Genomic DNA, 17313 nt, shown 5'->3' with positions numbered 1-17313 from the left:
GATTTTTTGAAACTCAATGTTTTGGTTTTGAAAAAGACTTATGGCAGTTTCCATTTAAATTTGATATGCAATCAAAAACAGAAGAAAATGGGAAAAAATTCGCTAAAAATTGTTTTTTTTTCATTTGTTCAAAAAATATGTCTCACTTTCACTTTTTTTGAAATTGCATGAAAAATTGAAAATTTTTATAATTTACACTTTGTAATTATTGTATACTTACCAACTTACCTTTTACTCCACCTGAAAATACGATTTTTACAATAATTACAAAGTGAAATCTAAAAATCTCAATATCACCTATTTTGGCGAAAAACATAGCAATTGACGAGTGAAAGACATGTTTCTACAAGAATTCAGCGATTTTTTAGTCTGCCATAACTCTTTTTCACAATAAACATCGAAGGAATAATCGAAAAACTAGAAATGTCGGCTCGAATTGACGAAAAATTGACAAAGTTGCCGGTGTGGATTTACGGTAAACAATGCGCGCATCCGGGATTTCGAGTGTTGTAGTCGGCCTACCGTTTCAGACCCATATCGCACACATCGCCCACCCACCTAGAATCCATCTAGGATACGCGCGCATTCGGAACACTCGATTCAGCCTCTCCCGCATCGCACACATATGAGACTCATCGCAGCTCATTGTTCGCGATATGTGTCAAACGGACTTCTAGAGATCGCATATGGATCGGGTCCTTTATGCGCATCATCGCCCAGGACCTGTGTCAATCCTAATGAGTCACCCTCTTACCACAACACCACACAACCGATATTTTCCTCTCACGCGGAATTGGTAGAGGAGGGAAGGGGAAGTCGAAATCCCCAGCGCACCGAAATCGGCCCAAATTTTCAGACAAAGTTTTTCGGCCTGGGTGTGAGAACGGGCTAAAAATGTTTCGTCATTGTATAGAGCATGTCTTAAAGGTGGGGGGACATGAAAAAAATAATGTTCTCGAAATTCCGTTCAAAGATGCCTCTCGAGGAGTTGAACTTGTGAAGGCGATGATTGAGGGTGCGGCGCCGCTACCGACTGAGCCACGCGGGCAAAGAGAAAGCGCACGCCCGATTGCATACATAAAGACGAGGACGACAGCTGTACGCAGAGTGACATTAAGCGTTGTACACCGTCACGGTAAAATGCATACTATAGCTACAAAAAAACTACGAAAAATCTCCTGTCCCCCCACCTTTAAACTATAAGTATGCAAATTTTGAGCAAATTCTTAACCGTTGTCTAAAAAACCTTCTCTTGTTAGAAATTTCGCTGGCTTTTAATGCAAATCACGTAAAATTGAAAGACCCATAGCTCTGGCACTGGCGGCCAGCAACAACCCTATAATATTTCTTCGTATAGTTCGACCAGATCTTAATTGCAGTAACTGACAGGTATTAATTAAATCTACTCCCAAATAAAAAAATACGAAAAACATAGATAGAAGTTCAATGATACTCTTCATTCTGCTTCAATTCGCACTCATTGTCCACCTCGTGTTGGTATGTGGTGGTGGAAAAAAGAAAAAGAGCAGTGGAGCTTCAAAAGAGCCAGCAAAGTCTAAAATGAATGCACCACAAGCCAATTCCGTGAAATCGGCAGTTAAGGATACAGAACAGAAAGCAACAAAAGAACCAGCAGCACCACCTCCGAAGCCTCCAAGTCCACCGAAACCAGTTGTTGAGGACACGAGAGTGGCTGAAATGATGCCTGAAAGTGTGAAAGAAGACGAAATGAAAGGAGGTATCAAACTGCCGGCTCCACCTAAAAACTTGGTTGGTTATGGAAATGGGATTTATTCTTAATGGATTATTTCAGAAATGTGAAGCCGACGTGGCACCGAAGGAAGCGAAAGAAAAGGAAAAGGAGAAGGAGGCAAAGAAGGACGAGATTATGTGATCCATTGATACCTGAACTGACTGATAAATAAATAAATATTATTTTTATTAATATTGTATTAATATTATACGGACCGAAGGTCCCACAACAGCTGCTACCGTAACCTAAAAATATTTATATTTTAAGGAATTTTTCTGTTATTTTCCCCTAGAAAAGTCGGAAAATAAACATTTTCGATAAATAGTTTACAAATTGACTGAAAACGCATGAAAATCGAGAAAGTTCGGAAATTAAATATATTTTTGGGTTACTGTAGTTGTCGTTTTGGGACCTCTTCCACTCCGACTTTTTTGTGCCAGAATAGAATTCAGGGAACGAAAATATCAATCTGAAAGAAAACGAAGAAGAAAGAATTCTTATTGAATCATAACACAGTCATTAAATTTTTATGACTCAAAATAAAAGCATCTTTTAATTGGCATAATCCATTCCCTCATCTTTTTTCTCTTCCTCTAATCCAGTAAAAGTGTTAGAAATACACATTAAATCATACAGAAAAAAGATCTGACCAGTTATCCTATTCGAGACGGAACACGGAATCTGAGAGAGAAAAAAAGAGATGTAGCTGAGAGATTACGGGCGTAGGGCTCGACACTTTCTCTTGGAATTTCGTGGTGGAAGAGAGAATTCCGCTAAAGATGAATATCAGCGGAGAAACTGGTATGAATTGGTATATAAAGGATGTAGATCATACCAAAAACTTTGTATCTTTTTCTCATTTGTTGTTTTGTTTGCATTTTGAAGTTAGAGAAAAAATATGAAGTCATTAATTGACGATGAAGACGTGGAAGTAAGCAGATTCCGTCGTAACGCATTCTCAGCAGTTGCTCTTTCCACTTCTTGTATTCTGGCGATTGTGATTCTGACCCCAATTGCTTATCAAGCAATTCAGAGAATTCATTCAAACCTTCTTAACGATGCACATTTTTGTCAGGTTTGTTTTAAAATCTCCGTTCCTTATTCTTTTTTAAAAAATTTCTTCTGAAAATTCCAGTCTCGAAACCGTGACTTGTGGACAGAGACGATGGAAATGGCTAGAAGTCGTGGAAGAGATGAAGAATTAGTGGCACGAACGAAGAGAGAAGTCAAGGGAACGTGGCTTTTCGGCCAGTACATTCCAGATAGATCGAGCAGAAACCGTAGACAACAGTACGCCGAAGCACAGGCAGCTGGAGGAGGAGCTCCACCGCCAGCAGAGTGTAGAAGAGGGCCACCAGGACCACCAGGAGACAGTAATTGGTCTGTTTTATTGATTTCTCAAATCAGGACTTTTTCAGATGGAGTTGATGGCAGTGATGGAAAAGATGGAGCACCAGGAACAGATGGAAAGAACGGAGAACAACCACAAGCTCCGTCTGATGCCGGATATCAAGAAGGACCATCTGATACTGTTGAAGCATGTGTTAGAGAATGTCCTCCTGGACCACCAGGACCCACTGGAGCACCAGGAGACAAAGGAGCAAGAGGATATCCCGGAGAGAGTGGAGAACCAGGAACACCTGGAAAAGCTGGACCAAAAGGAAACGCAGGACCGTAAGTAAAATTATCAGAATCTATCTAAATTAAATTCTACAGCGCTGGACCACCAGGACCGCCAGGATATCCAGGACGTCCAGGAGAGACTGGAGGTAATGGAAAGACTCTTGCCGGTGAAGCTCCACCAGGTCCACCAGGACGTCAAGGAGAAATGGGACCACAAGGACCACCCGGACCACCAGGACCCCGTGGAAAGGATGGAGCTGGTGGAGAGAAGGGGGCACCAGGGGATCAAGGAAATCCAGGACCATATGGTAAACCAGGACAACCTGGAGAGCCAGGATCCGATGGATCTGCTGGTGAGAAAGGATCTTGTGATCATTGTCCACCACCGAGAACACCACCAGGTTATTAAGTTTCTGTTTTTTTATTCGATTTGTCTGAAACTTATTTATTCATGACGTTTTGGTTTTTTTTTTGTTGCAATACCATAATAAATCAGTGTTTTTGATACGTTTTCCTTTTATTTTCTTGTTTCCAATGGGAAGTATTGCGAAATTTTCCCAACGAATAATCTTAAACTTTCTATCTTTTCCGGATTATCCAAGGTTGAATGTGAAGAAGAGCTCTCCTTCCCATTTTCCTCTGGCTCCGCCCCTTTTCCACGCATTGGATAGTGACTCGCGGAACCCGCGAGGTGTCGGTACACACTCCGCATGTACACCTCTCCGTTTCCTGACAAATTTAGCTTTGCGCTGGGGCGATAACGTGACCAATGAGGCTTTGCCGAGGTGCGTTTATTGCTGGTTGAAAACTTTTCCCAATTGCCCGCGATGTCCCCTGAAACATGGGTGACATACGCAATTTTTGAACGCCTCCAGGAGGCAGAAGACAGAAATTGGAAAGATCCTGAAAAAATGGGGAAGAATCAAATGGATCAAATGGATGATAGGAATATCAGAACAATCAGAATAATAATTCATGAATCAAATGGATGATAGGAATACTGAAACCATACTAGATGAATGAAAAGAGTCGGACTGCAGCATTTTAGGCTGAAAAATAGGCTTTTTGTTTCGCATGACTCATTTTTCTGAACATTTTTCATTTGATTCTTCCTGCAATTACTCATAACTGTCAGAAAAGAATGATAAGGCGATAATTGATTTCTCGAAACCTATAAAACCGGAAGCCCAAGTCAAAGAATTCAGAATTATCATGATTCCTATTCTCTCTGTCTTCTTTCTTCTGTTCTCTTCTATCGAGAGCTATCGTAAGTGAAAAATCAGGAACTAGGTCCTAGAAAAATGAAAATGTCAGCAAATCCAACTCCAACAAATGGAACCTGTGCTTATGATGGACTAACAATGGCGGATCCATATGATCTAACTGCCTATTACCAGTGCTGTAAGAATCAATGGTTTCTCAAGTATTGTTTGGAAAGAGAGATTTTCGATAAATATGTGAGCGGAATACAGTTTCTACCATTATTCTAAAATTGTTGCTGTGGACGAGAAACGCCGGTGGCCGTGGCCGAAGGTCCGACAACGACAACTACCGTAACCTCAAAATATTTTTGTTTTCAGAATTTATTTTCTCGATTTCTACTCCTTTTTGTCGGGTTAAATTTAGAAGGGTCCTTCCTGAATTTTTGAATTTGTGAAATTCTGATATACCGAATTCCCTGACTCTCAAAAAATTTGAAATTCACAATTCTTAAACTGCTGAATTTTAGAATTTGAGAGATTTGAATTTTTAAGTTTCTGGCGATTGATTTTCGGAATTTCCGAACTTTCAATTTGAAAATTTGAAAATTTCTCAATTTTTTGTTTTTCGAAATCTCGGAATTTTTCAAATTTTTAATCTCTGATTTGAGATTCTGATCTACAGAATTTCGTTCGCAAAGTTGCTTAATTCCGGCGAAATTGATAGATTTTCATAGATTTACATAGATTTAGAATGAGAATTCGCCAAATTTTTCGAGAAAAACTAAAAAAGGGCCCCCTCTGGTTGAAGGGCCCCTGTGATAGAAGAGCGCTCCAAGAGGGGTTGGAACAGTAGAAGGACCGGTTTTTCTAATATATGCTTCGGATTAATTAGGTTACGGTAGTTGTCGCTGTGGGACCTTCGGCCACGGCCACCGGAATTTCTCTTGTACCAGAACAATAATTGTAGAAATCTTTCAGAAGCTGACTTGTATTCTAAGTGATTCTCCAGTACCAACACCTACCAGAAACCATCATCATTTCCGTCCGACTACACTCGTCTGCACTCCAGGAGATCGGCGTCAGAATCCTTTCGATAATTCGAAATTTGACGAATGTGTTGATGGAATTCACTGGGTAACCGAGTCCTGTCAATTTGGATTTAAATTCAATTCAAACACAAAACAATGTCAATATCTTCCAACAACCACCGACTGCTCTGTGGGTGATACTCGTCCGATTTCAAATGGAGACCCTTCTAAATATCTGCTCTGCGATGGTAATGAATGGGAGATTCGTGATTGCTCAAGTGGATTCATTTATGATCAAAATCTCAAAAAGTGTATTCAAAAATATACAACTCCTGGTGTTCCAACTCAAGCACCAAATGGTTTCTGCCAAGAATCGATGTCTCAAGAGGGATATAAACCAAATCCACAAAATTGTCAAACTTATTTCCAATGTGTTCATGGTAATTTAGTCCATCAGTCGTTGAAAATCTCAAAAAAAAAAACAAAAATTCCAGGGGAATGGCAGCTTCGTAATTGTGGAACAGGAACTAAATGGATGCAATCGATCATTGCATGTGATTATTATAACGGTGTTTGCTAGATTTAATTCATTTATTGACAAGAAAAGAAAGAATAAAAGAATATAAATATCACGGTGGCAAACAGTAGAGGAGGTTCAATTAGATTTCGGTTTCTTTAGGGTCTGGCAAGAGGCACATCTTCTTCACGTACTTTTTCGAGATCATAGCTTGTCCGAGAAACCGTACCGGTCTGTCGGCCTTCACGGTCCAGCGTTCGTCGGCCTGAAAATGTGTTATTTGTTGAAATTGTTAATTTTTATTGAATTCTCACCTTGTTGAATACCATATTGGCATCCTTATCAGTCGCTATCATCGTTCCACGAATGAATCTTCCATCGGTAAGCTGGACCTGAAAATCGGTGATTGTAGGAAAAGAAAATTTTGCAAATTTCCAAACCTCATATCGTTTTCCAATGTACTCTTGAACCTTCTTGTGTACCTCTGACTTTTCGGCTGGCTCCGTCGCTTGCGATTCGATTAAATCTCGACTCCGACCTTCCGACATCTTTAATTGCATGATTCTGAAGTTGTTAACACAAGAATCAGAGAAATCGACATGAGTAAAACGTCAGGCTAAAACCAAATTTAAGTTTTTTAAAGAAAAAATTGTCCTATAAATAACCGCTGCAAAATGTTTTATCACAACTCGAGAACAGGATTATCACAAAAATAGAAAATTGAAAGAAGTATTTGATGGAGGCTAAAAGAAGTAGTATTCATGAGAATTATATTTAATTATGCATAGACTAGTGTATCGAGAATGATTTGAAATATCTTTTTTACATATTCAACCGGGCATAAAGTAGATAGTTTAAGTGAATTGGAAAGATAATTTTTCGAATATTTCTGGGGGCAAGTTTAGTTGATTTAACTGCAAACACGGTGAACTAGAAAAGCACTATATAACACAAAAGAAACAGTTAGAAACGAGTGACACGAGTTGTCGGACTGGTATCATCATGGTGGTCTATATGAACACGAAGGATGGCTTCCGGTCGAGAAGGAGTCAATCCAGCTGGGCGTGGTGGAGGAATAGGACGATCCGAGCGAACAGTGTTACTTCGACGAGCCGGAGTTGGTTGGTAGGCGTGTTCGTATTTTGCTGGGAACTGAAAAGTGTATTAATTTCGTATAAATAGGCGCCGCAATAAAAAGGGGCGGGGCGACCAAATTTTTCTCCCCTTTTCAGAAGTTCATTTTTGAAGTCTTGTACCGGGCGTTAGAAACGCATTATTTTTTGGGTTAAAACTTGTCCCTACGTAATCGACTGCGAAAAATCGAATGGAACCATCAGTTTTTCAATATTTTCATTATTTTGATTCGAAAACTTCGAAAAATAGGAGTCGGACTGACAAAATGGGCTAAAAGTGTTAGATGGAAGTTCGTGCCACCAGATTTTTTGACGAATTCTGGTAGTTTATGAAATGGGAGATTGGATTTTGAAGAAAAATCAAAATTCGTATGTGGCCGTAAAACGCGATTTTCAGCCAAAGTTCCAGCCAAAATAAATAAAAAATTTCAGCGACGACCCCAATTTTTTTGCATATTATGGTAAAACTAAGTCTTGTGTACACCTGTGTCAATTTTTAGAAGGATTGATTACCTTTAAATAGTTTTCATACGCATCCGAAAATTCTAAACTTGCAAAATTTCCGGTTTTTGGAAGTTTTGAGGATGACACAGATTAGTGCCACCGAATTTCTTTTTACCATAAGATTCTACGCAAAATTTGCCACTAAATACAATCCTAACTTGAAAATTCGTATGTGGCCGAAAAATGTTAGACGCCTGTTTCCTCATCTTTCGTAGTGCAATCTATTAAAAAAACAAGAAGGAGGCAACACCGGAAGGAGGCAGCAGGCAACGAAGAGTCGCACATTCTTATTTCCCCTTTAAGGCTACCACCGCGGGTGCAGCCGTGGCCGACTGGATAGCACAGGTCCTGGGCGATGATGCGCATAAAGGACCCGATCCATATGCGATCCTCTAGAAGTCCGTTTGACACATATCGCGAACAATGAGCTGCGATGAGTCTCATATGTGTGCGATGCGGGAGAGGCTGAATCGAGTGTTCCGAATGCGCGCGTATCCTAGATGGATTCTAGGTGGGTGGGCGATGTGTGCGATATGGGTCTGATACGGTAGGCCGACTACAACACTCCGAAATCCCGGATGCGCGCATTGTTTACCGTAAATCCACACCGGCAACTTTGTCAATTTTTCGTCAATTCGAGCCTACATTTCTAGTTTTTCGATTATTCCTTCGATGTTTTTTGTGAAAAAGAGTTATGGCAGACTAAAAAATCGCTGAATTCTTGTAGAAACATGTCTTTCACTCGTCAATTGCTATGTTTTTCGCCAAAATAGGTGATATTGAGATTTTTAGATTTCACTTTGTAATTATTGTAAAAATCGTATTTTCAGGTGGAGTAAAAGGTAAGTTGGTAAGTATACAATAATTACAAAGTGTAAATTATAAAAATTTTCAATTTTTTATGCAATTTCAAAAAAAGTGAAAGTGAGACATATTTTTTGAACAAATGAAAAAAAAACAATTTTTAGCGAATTTTTTCCCATTTTCTTCTGTTTTTGATTGCATATCAAATTTAAATGGAAACTGCCATAAGTCGTTTTCAAAACCAAAACATTGAGTTTCAAAAAATCAGTAATATGTCGTTCAAAATATAAAAGAATATAGAATAATAAAGGAAAAGTACGAAATCGGATGACCTGAACAAAATCACATCACAATAGAACTTAACTGATACTTCTAGGAACCCCCAACCAACGTTTTAGTTCATTTCATCGGTGCCAGCAAGCCAGGCGAGGAGAGCTTTGCGGCGGCGGTGTGCCCCATATGCCCCGTGTATGTCCCATACCGGCGTCCTTTCCCTGTACCCAATTCATCGGCGCGTCCTCCGTCGCCCATCCATTATGCGTATGCGCGCCCAGGACCTGTGAGGGGGCGCGCGCGCCGATCTTACACAGGTGATTCGTGATTGACCAATTACAGAAGAAGGGCTATAATCGACCAATTACTTATCTACCGCGAACGAGAGGATCTACAATTGACCATTCGCGAGCAAAATGCGTACCTTACTAACTGGCCCTATAAAAGGTCCGCAATTGAACAATCGCAAAGAAAATCTTGTTTTTTATTTTCCGAACTTCTTTTTCTTATTTTGGATACTTTACTTTTTTTTTCGCCGTTTTCTTCGCAGTTTTTGTTCGGAATCTTTTAATTAACATATAATACTATACTAGAATACTTTATAACCATGAAAGGAAAAAGTTCTGGAACAGTGGGTAAATTTGAAAACGAATATCAGAGAAAAAAGTTGATTTCAGACGGAAGTGTTAAGTTCGCGGATTTCGAAAAAATTTCCAGTCGATAACTTGTGTCAGAGGTATAGTACAAAAAGAATTGGGAGCTTAAAATCTAGATAATTCATTTCAGTTACTTCGAAACAACAATCAACATCATCTTCTGCTCATCGTCATCGACTGAGGCAAAAATGGACAAAACGAGAAGCTCCGATGCCGTTTCAGCCAGTTCGACAACAGCGGAAGAGAATAATATAACTTTTAATTAATTGTTTTTTCGCTTTTCATTGTTTTTTCTGTGTAATAAACAATTTTTAGCAGCTGCTAGCTTCCAGATTCGAAACAATATATGCCAATTATTGCTCTCGCGACAAGCCAATTGTAGGAGATTTGCTCGCGATAGGGCGAATATTGGTCGTTTGCGGTGGCGCGTTCGCGATTGGTCTGTAAATGGCCTGCGGCAGGCATGTTCCGATGTACCCATGGCGACTTTCCGCGAACAATATTTCATTTATTATAGACGCTGAGCGAATCACCTGTGTTACGCAGGCGGAGGTTCGGGTCTCACTCGCATCGAATAGCTTTTTCTTTAACTTCCTTCACGAATTTTCCGCGCCGCAGGATTGCAAGCTTCTAAACCCCGCCCACTTTTCTGCGCACCACAAAACAATGAGGAGAAAGTCAGTACATTGAGGTCTGGTACAAAAGGGTCTGTAACTCGGGATTGAATGAAGATTTTTCGCTGAAAATTTGGGAATGGACTTCTATAAAGTAGGAGAAGACAATCCAACAATAAAAACTGGGAAAAATCTATTTTGAAATTTTTGTTTTGGTGCCTACGTATAAAATGTTTAAATTGGTATCATACACTATCCAAAATCGGAGTCTCAATAGTTTTCGAGTGCTGTCGTCGGGAAGGAGTTTCATCGAATGCGTATTTTGAAAATCCAACGATTTGTTCTTTGGGACGCATCACAATCACCGGGGATTCCGATCCGATTGTTTCAGCTGCTTTTCGATTTCTTCTCTCCAGTGTCGATTGGTCGAATATCGGTTCAGTGGTAGCATTATTACGGACTGGCTGGAAACATCCAATTTTAAATAGTATAGTAGAGAACTATTAATCACCGTTTGTGTAAATGAAATGGAATTATTGAAGGTAGAATCTAATGAAATCGAATCCAAATCATCGGGACGTCTCATATCCGAATCATTCAATTCCATGATAGGCCTCGAAATTTCAGGAATCGAGTAGGGGTACGCAGAGGAGTACTGTAATTTTTTAGTTTCTTTTATTACCAAAAAATGATCGATTTCTATGAATATTTCTCACTTCTTCTGGCAGTTCCAAATGTTTCTTCCATTCAGTGCTTCTCCATTTTTTCGCCATCTCTATCATCTTTTCATCGAGAGCCTGCTCATCAGAAAGGTTTCCAGAATTTTTGCCATTTGCTGGAAGAATCCATCGGAGATAGCAGTCTGACCAGAGATGGATATCACAGAATTCAGTCGGAGGACGGATGGATTCGCATCGCAAAAACTTGGAGTGGGGAGAAATTGGCTGATCTGAAGTGATTATGAATTCTTTTCCATTTGGAAGTAAACTATAAACCCACTTTTCTTGATTGACTCTATAAAAAGTGATGAATCGTGCCAAACATTTCCGAACATCTTCAAATAACTCTTCTCATAATATCGATCCAGAGGGAATGGTCCACCGCCTACATGAGCAACTAGTTGTTCTTGTAGGTTGTTACACGTCATCGATGGAACCATTCCAGTCAGCGAGAGATCCCAAAGCGCAATGAGAACATGTGGAGAGAATGTGAATCTGACGGATGTTAAATTTGAAGTGCATCTCGCAGATGTTCCTTTTTTTGACTCAAGAGAACAACTGGTCATTGAATTTGTATAGTTTCAATTTCTCCTATTTTCACTTCAATAACATGTGACCTCTATATGTGTTTACTCTATTGAATAATCTATTCAATGCTGCTAATGTCTTTTGTTTTTCTTCAACAATTTGTTTTTTTTTTCAAACTCACTCGAATGTATATATTCTGTGAAGCTGAGCAATACAATCCAAAAACAGAAGCCACGTCGGATTGATGCCTGTTTTCGAAGATGGCATTTTCGTCAGTTGTTTCTTCTCTTGCTCTGTTGATAGAAGACGTTCTCCAAACGGGTGGCCCAGCGCAATCCACATTTTTTCAATTAGCTGATGGAGGCCTGTAGTTGTTCTATAGAAAGGATCACAACAAATCTGAACCAAACTAGCCACCACGATCGATAGATCTTTTCCATCCTCTTCTGAAAATGAAGTTCTGTTAACTAAAACTTTACAACTAGTATAACTACCTTGTAAAATTACCGAACGATCTTTATCAATTAACCATCGAACAGTTTCATGAGTCACTTCTAGACAAGATTGTACGGCATGTAACCATCCAGTTCGATGTACTTTTGTGCTCCAACTTCTCTGTCGAGACACATATTGCTCGTAGGAATCTGAAGGAGATATATCTCTGATCTTTCTCGTTTTATATGAAATTACCAATTGCACATAGCGATAAAAGATTATCGAAAGCCTTCCCGATACGAGCAACAAATCCTGAATCTAATTTCAAAATATGCGGTTTTTCACCTTCCGGATGACATCGTGCAATACTATCTTGTACTCTGAATTGTCAATTATATAAGGATATCAATTGTTTCAAAGTTACTTTGCTAGAATTTCGGACGTCGCTACATTGTGTTCATGGTCGGCCGAAATGAACAAAGATCCATTTCCGTTGGCTCTAGACCACACCCAAATCGGAAACCTTCCATGTTTAAAATGCCGCATTTGCCTATCGAGATCTTGTCTGGACAAAATATTGCACACCACTACATACAACGGATATCTGAAAAAAAGGTCAGTTTGGATTAACGATTAATTTCTGATCTAGTTTACCCTTGACCAGGGGGATTCAATCCATCTTTGTGGAGAGCTAGAATGTTCCATTTTGAAGATGAATCAGTTTTCTGTTGACATCTCTGTAACTCTGCATGCCACGCATCGTATCCATTGTAAGGCACTGAATTTTGAATTGAGAGAATTAGAGGGTTGAGTTATTCTTACTTTTCGCTTTCTGTCCTCGATCTTCCATCGCCGCTCCCACTTGAGTCATCTTTTCAATCGGTCCACTTTTTGAGAAAAACAAAATCTGATTGGCCAAATGAGTTCCGTTTTGAGATCGTCTTAAATCGATTGTGACCACTCGCATATCCTTCAATGTCAGTCTAATGACTGAGGCAGTTTCCATGCTAGAAATACTGTACTCTATTCGGTGAAATTTATCCGGTTTTCCTCGACTCCCACCTAGAATAAAATTATGGGTTGGATGCCCAATTTTGAATGAAAAAGTAACCTCTGACCAATGCAACTTCCATCTTGGCGATCGCGGTGAGAGGCACATCGTAGAAATCGTCAAAAAATTTAGATCTCTGTGGAACATCTCTCTGAAAATATCATTTTTAAGCGTATTTTCTCAAAATACTTACTTCTTTCAAAATGATGGGAATAAACCGTAGTCTAACTTTCGTGCATATCACTTTTCCTTGTTCCGATTCTCCGAACTGCATCGAAAACGACACATCGTCGCAAGAAGAGCTTCCAATTTCATCTGAATATTTTCAAAATTAATCGAAAACCGAGGTTCAATTACTAACTCGGTAGTAAATCTATCTTTTTCTTTTCTTTGGAAGCTCCCATATCTGATGTTGCTGGAATTTGATTTGTTGCCGCTACATGAGGCTGAAATTGAATCCAGTTACAGATAATCAACAATTTCCAACTGATACCTTTTCGACATAATCCACAAAACTTGTGAAACTCGACATTAGAGCATCTTAAAAGTACTTATTTCTTCTTTTTTTGCAAGAACTCTCAGAATTTCGATAAATTGTGATTATAGACACACGATGAGTATGTATTTCAACAGCCAATTGTTTGAAATCAAATTTATTTCATAACTTATCAATATAATCTTTTTTTTTGAGGTGGACTTATTGTAAAAACTTTCGCGAGAAGCAGAATTTCCAGTAAAATTATGCATACAAATGAAACAATATTCGATGAGTCTTCTGATTTTTGTTATGGGCGAAATGGTAGGAAAGATTGAGCATTTTTTCGTTTTTTTTTGTTGTTGTTGTAAAAAGTAAATTTGATAAAAATTGGTTTAAATGCAGAAAAAAGAGGGAACCGTTTAGAATTGGGGGGGGTGGGGGGGGGGGGAGTTTTTCGGATGTATACTTCTGTTTGATTCCTGGATAAATTTTTTGAAAAGCAAAACAAAATATGACAAAATCAACGAATTTCAAGAGATGACAAAGACAAATGGAACAGAGAAAAGAGAGGATGAAAAATTTAAAAAAACGGACTAGAATTGGTGGAAATTGTTTTGTTGACTTGATACATCCAAAATTATTACATTTATTAGACACCGTGTGGTTTGAAGTGTTCGTCTCTCATACTGTCTTCCGTATTGATGTTAATTTTTGGAGAACCTGCAAATTTCGTAATAATTGAATTCAAACAAAATACGAGGGATGAATGAGTGATGCGAGAGACTGAATTTTGGTGAGATGGGGAAGACACGAGAAACAATTTTCTGTTTAGTCAGCTGAATGAGTCACTCATCTCATGCTGTTTTTGTTTTAACAGACTATGAACTCATTCTAAATTACCTGTCCAAACGAAGGTCTATCCTGCGCTGATAATGCCCATGTTTCGTTCATCACTTTGAATACTTCGGGTGGACACCCTTCTGGAGCTTCCATTCGATAACCCTTTTCAATATACCTCACGACGTCTTGGATTGGCTGAAACAAAATCAACGTTTTTATATATTGAAATTTCAGTGAGCGTAGCTTATAGTGAAACAATCCGTGGAAGTCAGAGCTGAGAACTTATTAGATAGAGAGAGAAAATGTATTGAACCAAATCTGGGGGATATTCGGGATAATACGGTGGAAGTTGAAATAGGAGGAAACACACATTTCGGGGGAAACACACGAGCATTGCTTTTGATTTTATAGAGAAAAGAGAGATAGTTCGATAGAAGTGGGATTGAAATGAAAAAGTAGCAAAGAAACTAATAATACATACCGAACGACCATCGGTCCCCTGAAATAAATGAAAAATGAGCAGGCGGTTCCCAAAAAATTCAGAAACTAGGAGATATAGATAACAACGGGCATTTCCTGTGAGATCGGAAAATTTTTTGAGCATTAAAACTTACGATTCGAGGATACGGCACCCTTCCGAATGAGAATATTTCCCATAGGAGGATTCCGAAAGACCATACGTCCGATTTAGTAGTGAATTGCTGAAAATTCAATATATATTACTAAAATTTACATTTAAGAATAGCTTACACTATGCCTTAGTGCTTCTGGAGCTGTCCATTTAATCGGGAACTTTCCGGATGCTGAATCATTAGATTGACTATTCGCCTTCTTCGCCAATCCAAAATCTGACACTTTGGCCACTAGATCTTCATCCAGAAGTACGTTCCGAGCGGCAAGATCCCTATGAACGATTTGTTTCGATTCTAGATAACACATTCCTTGACATATATCTCTGAAAAATGTTGTTTTAATTTTTTGGCTAATCTAATAACTTACATCGCAAACATCATTAACTGCCTCCTTTCCAATGCATGCCTTCCCCGGGATCTCAACAAATCGATCAGATTTCCATTTGCCATGTATTCAGTTATCATGTAGACGTTCACATCATCCAAAACCACTCCTACCAAGGTAACTAGATTTGGGTGGGATAGTCCTCTGCAAAATTCAGAATATAGACTATTATTTTTTTATTATTTTTAAAATACTTACACCATGAATTTAGCTTCATCTAGTAACGAATCGAGCATTCCATTTCCATGTCGTTTGGACACTTTTAATGCTACTTTTCGATTCTTATAAGTTCCCAGTCGGACGTCTCCAAACTCTCCATGACCAATTGTATCACCTACATCGATTTCGTTCGATGGAATTACTAAACCGGCGTGTCGAAAAACAGAAGTTCGATCTTCTAAATCAACCGTGGAGGAAGATCCAAAAGAAGAAGATCCGTTTGATGAGAAGGTAGCTGTCTCGCAAATAATAGGAGTTACTAGTCGATGACACAATCCATCAGCATCTCGTTTGTAGTGCTGAGAATGTTAATTTTTGAAATTGATTCTCTATTTTTTTTGTAATTTTTCTTCCCCAACAATTCGAATCCTTCAACAAGTTCTCTTCAGCTTATATCATTAATTTTTTATCGCTTCTTCCCGCGTCCCTTCCTGTCTATCCGTTTCTTTTCTCGCATCAGAATAATTTGATAACTCTTATTTCTCCTCTAGCGTCTCTTAATTTCGCTTTATCACCCCGCTTACCCGTTTATAACCCCCATCGCCTGTCTTCTCAATAATAATACCGGTTTATGACCCGCGTTCTCACACACCCCATCCCAAAACGAAATGACTCACCGAGACCAACTGTGTCAAATTCGAAAAATACTCTTCTTTGTCGCAAGTTAGCTGACCCCCTGACGTTTGTTCGATGCGATAGTGTTCCACTTTGCCGTGGTACGCCATGCACAAAGTGAAATCACCGGGAAAGTTCGTTGATTCGCGTACCAGAAACGTACCATCGGGTTTTCCACGGAGTAGTCTGTAATAGTAGGATAGTGGCTTGATTTCTCAAAAGGCTCACTTTTCTGTATTCTCTCTGCTTATCATGGAATGAAACCATGGCTGATTATTCGCAACACTCGAGTGATGCGATGACGTGCTTGAAGCGGTCGATGCTGCTCCAGGATCACATCCGCTTGCTCTCATTCGAACAATTCCGTTTTCGTATGACTGACCACTGAAAAATTGAAAAAATTAAGAAGATTATATAGGCGAACTGAGTGTGATTTAAGAAAACCTGTTTTTATGATTGTAGGTGTTCTTTGTCATAAATTTAAAATCACAAAACGTACTTTACTCTAACAACACAATCGGCATGTACAAGTCCTTCTTCGTGACTTGCATTCCTTGCTCGATACCATGCTGGATCCTGAAAAGCTATTTTTTCAATCCTTCGACTTTTAACTAAAAACCATACCGATGTATTCCCCAAAATTCTAACATGATCATCTTTCCTAAACACGTTATCCCTTGATGGCATTCCGTGTGAGTAGAACGATGGAGAGACTGTCCTAGTCACAATAACATCATTTCCAGGTGATAGAAGATCCCGATTTGCATTCAAAGTGTTCATTCGAGATTGTGATTGGATAGAATGCGACGAGCAGGAGATCGGAATGCTTGTCGGAAAATGATGATGATTGTAGCTGTTGCCGTTGTTCATGTCTGAAAATTATTTTATTTTTAATTATTACAGAAGCTACAAAAATTCACATACTTGAAATACCATTCGTTATGAAGTCGTTTATTATTTTTTCTATTTCGGCGTTCGATACATGTCTCTCTCGCCAGGATGTGCTGAAAATTTCTTCTTCTTTTTTTTCATGCTTCTTTCTGTTTTAGGAATGGCATGACTCGCTTTTCATCACAAAAATGACTCTGATTTTCCATAATGGGGTTATTCACCAAAATGTAGAAAAATTCGGAGAAATGGAGAAAATTTCGCAAAACCGCGGAGAAAGAACCAATCTCGCTGAAATTTCGGAGAAAATCGGAGAAAATTATAGAGAGCATATTCACAAAATTTAGAGTCAAAATATCCACTTTGAACATTTTGTCTGAAATTCCAGCCAAAATTTGAAAATTAATTTTGCGACC

The 17313-nt window shown here is 38.9% G+C and overlaps 6 protein-coding genes across 6 annotated transcripts; 3 read left to right on the top strand and 3 right to left on the bottom strand.

Moving 5' to 3' along the window:
* Positions 1 to 1446: 1446 nt before the first annotated feature.
* On the top strand, positions 1447 to 1800 carry CBG03906 (the record flags this gene model as incomplete). The annotated part of the gene is made up of 1 exon (XM_002639282.2): positions 1447 to 1800. The coding sequence occupies one exon, from the start codon at positions 1447 to 1449 to the stop codon at positions 1798 to 1800; it is 354 nt and encodes a 117-aa protein (XP_002639328.2).
* An 851-nt stretch (positions 1801 to 2651) lies between these two features.
* On the top strand, positions 2652 to 3785 carry Cbr-col-45 (the record flags this gene model as incomplete). The annotated part of the gene is made up of 4 exons (XM_002639283.1): positions 2652 to 2828; positions 2889 to 3126; positions 3172 to 3427; positions 3470 to 3785. 4 exons carry the CDS (start codon positions 2652 to 2654, stop codon positions 3783 to 3785), a joined length of 987 nt encoding a protein of 328 aa, XP_002639329.1.
* Positions 3786 to 4677: 892 nt separating this feature from the next.
* CBG03908 lies at positions 4678 to 6186 on the top strand (the record flags this gene model as incomplete). Its single annotated transcript, XM_002639284.1, has 3 exons — positions 4678 to 4833; positions 5557 to 6046; positions 6101 to 6186. 3 exons carry the CDS (start codon positions 4678 to 4680, stop codon positions 6184 to 6186), a joined length of 732 nt encoding a protein of 243 aa, XP_002639330.1.
* A 79-nt stretch (positions 6187 to 6265) lies between these two features.
* CBG03909 lies at positions 6266 to 6671 on the bottom strand (the record flags this gene model as incomplete). Its single annotated transcript, XM_002639285.1, has 3 exons — positions 6266 to 6388; positions 6438 to 6515; positions 6564 to 6671. 3 exons carry the CDS (start codon positions 6669 to 6671, stop codon positions 6266 to 6268), a joined length of 309 nt encoding a protein of 102 aa, XP_002639331.1.
* A 415-nt stretch (positions 6672 to 7086) lies between these two features.
* Positions 7087 to 13114, bottom strand: CBG03910 (the record flags this gene model as incomplete). Its single annotated transcript, XM_045244649.1, has 13 exons — positions 7087 to 7275; positions 10359 to 10571; positions 10619 to 10762; positions 10824 to 11056; positions 11107 to 11321; positions 11536 to 11800; positions 11849 to 11998; positions 12045 to 12169; positions 12214 to 12393; positions 12444 to 12567; positions 12612 to 12851; positions 12901 to 12991; positions 13034 to 13114. 13 exons carry the CDS (start codon positions 13112 to 13114, stop codon positions 7087 to 7089), a joined length of 2250 nt encoding a protein of 749 aa, XP_045092515.1.
* Positions 13115 to 13999: 885 nt separating this feature from the next.
* Cbr-csk-1 lies at positions 14000 to 16879 on the bottom strand (the record flags this gene model as incomplete). The annotated part of the gene is made up of 10 exons (XM_045244643.1): positions 14000 to 14038; positions 14219 to 14353; positions 14773 to 14859; positions 14909 to 15113; positions 15158 to 15319; positions 15374 to 15693; positions 16012 to 16195; positions 16238 to 16393; positions 16509 to 16585; positions 16634 to 16879. The coding sequence occupies 10 exons, from the start codon at positions 16877 to 16879 to the stop codon at positions 14000 to 14002; spliced, it is 1611 nt and encodes a 536-aa protein (XP_045092516.1).
* Between the last annotated feature and the right edge of the window lie 434 nt (positions 16880 to 17313).

The sequence above is a fragment of the Caenorhabditis briggsae genome (assembly GCF_000004555.2).
Source record: "Caenorhabditis briggsae complete genome, chrI, whole genome shotgun sequence".
NCBI lineage: Eukaryota > Metazoa > Nematoda > Chromadorea > Rhabditida > Rhabditidae > Caenorhabditis > Caenorhabditis briggsae.
This window is presented reverse-complemented; position numbering and strand designations above follow the sequence as displayed.